Consider the following 301-nt stretch of genomic DNA (forward strand, 5'->3'; position numbering starts at 1 on the left):
CCCCCCCTCAAGGGCTGGGGATGAGTGGGAAGCGTGGACTCCTGGGCACGTGCAGGCCCAGGACGGGATTCGCACCACACGATCGTCGCTGGAGTCAGACTCGGAGCTGGAGCCGGCGCCGCCGTCCCGGTCCCCGTAGCGATCTTTCACTGTGGGGCACAGCAGGCATTTTCCCCGATCAGACTCAGGAAACATATCAGATCCCTCTAACTTCCCAACCACCTTCCCTGCGCATGAGCCCCGCACTCACGCCGTTGCAGCTCCTCGCGCTCCCGGTAGCGGCCGTACCGAGCCGCGAAAG

General features: G+C 65.1%; 1 protein-coding gene across 1 annotated transcript in view; it reads right to left on the bottom strand.

Annotated features, from left to right (window-relative positions):
* Positions 1-237, bottom strand: part of Kri1 (KRI1 homolog) — a 9,309-nt gene extending 9,072 nt beyond the window's left edge. Inside the window, exon 1 of the mRNA XM_010634708.1 lies at positions 170-237. Within this exon, the coding sequence (XP_010633010.1) occupies positions 170-195 (26 nt within the window). The 5' untranslated portion in view covers positions 196-237. The remainder of the gene's footprint in view (positions 1-169) is intronic.
* Positions 238-301: the final 64 nt, after the last annotated feature.

Source organism: Fukomys damarensis, unplaced genomic scaffold (genome assembly GCF_012274545.1).
Source record: "Fukomys damarensis isolate Sample0158 unplaced genomic scaffold, DMR_v1.0_HiC HiC_scaffold_37, whole genome shotgun sequence".
Taxonomy (NCBI): Eukaryota; Metazoa; Chordata; class Mammalia; order Rodentia; family Bathyergidae; genus Fukomys; species Fukomys damarensis.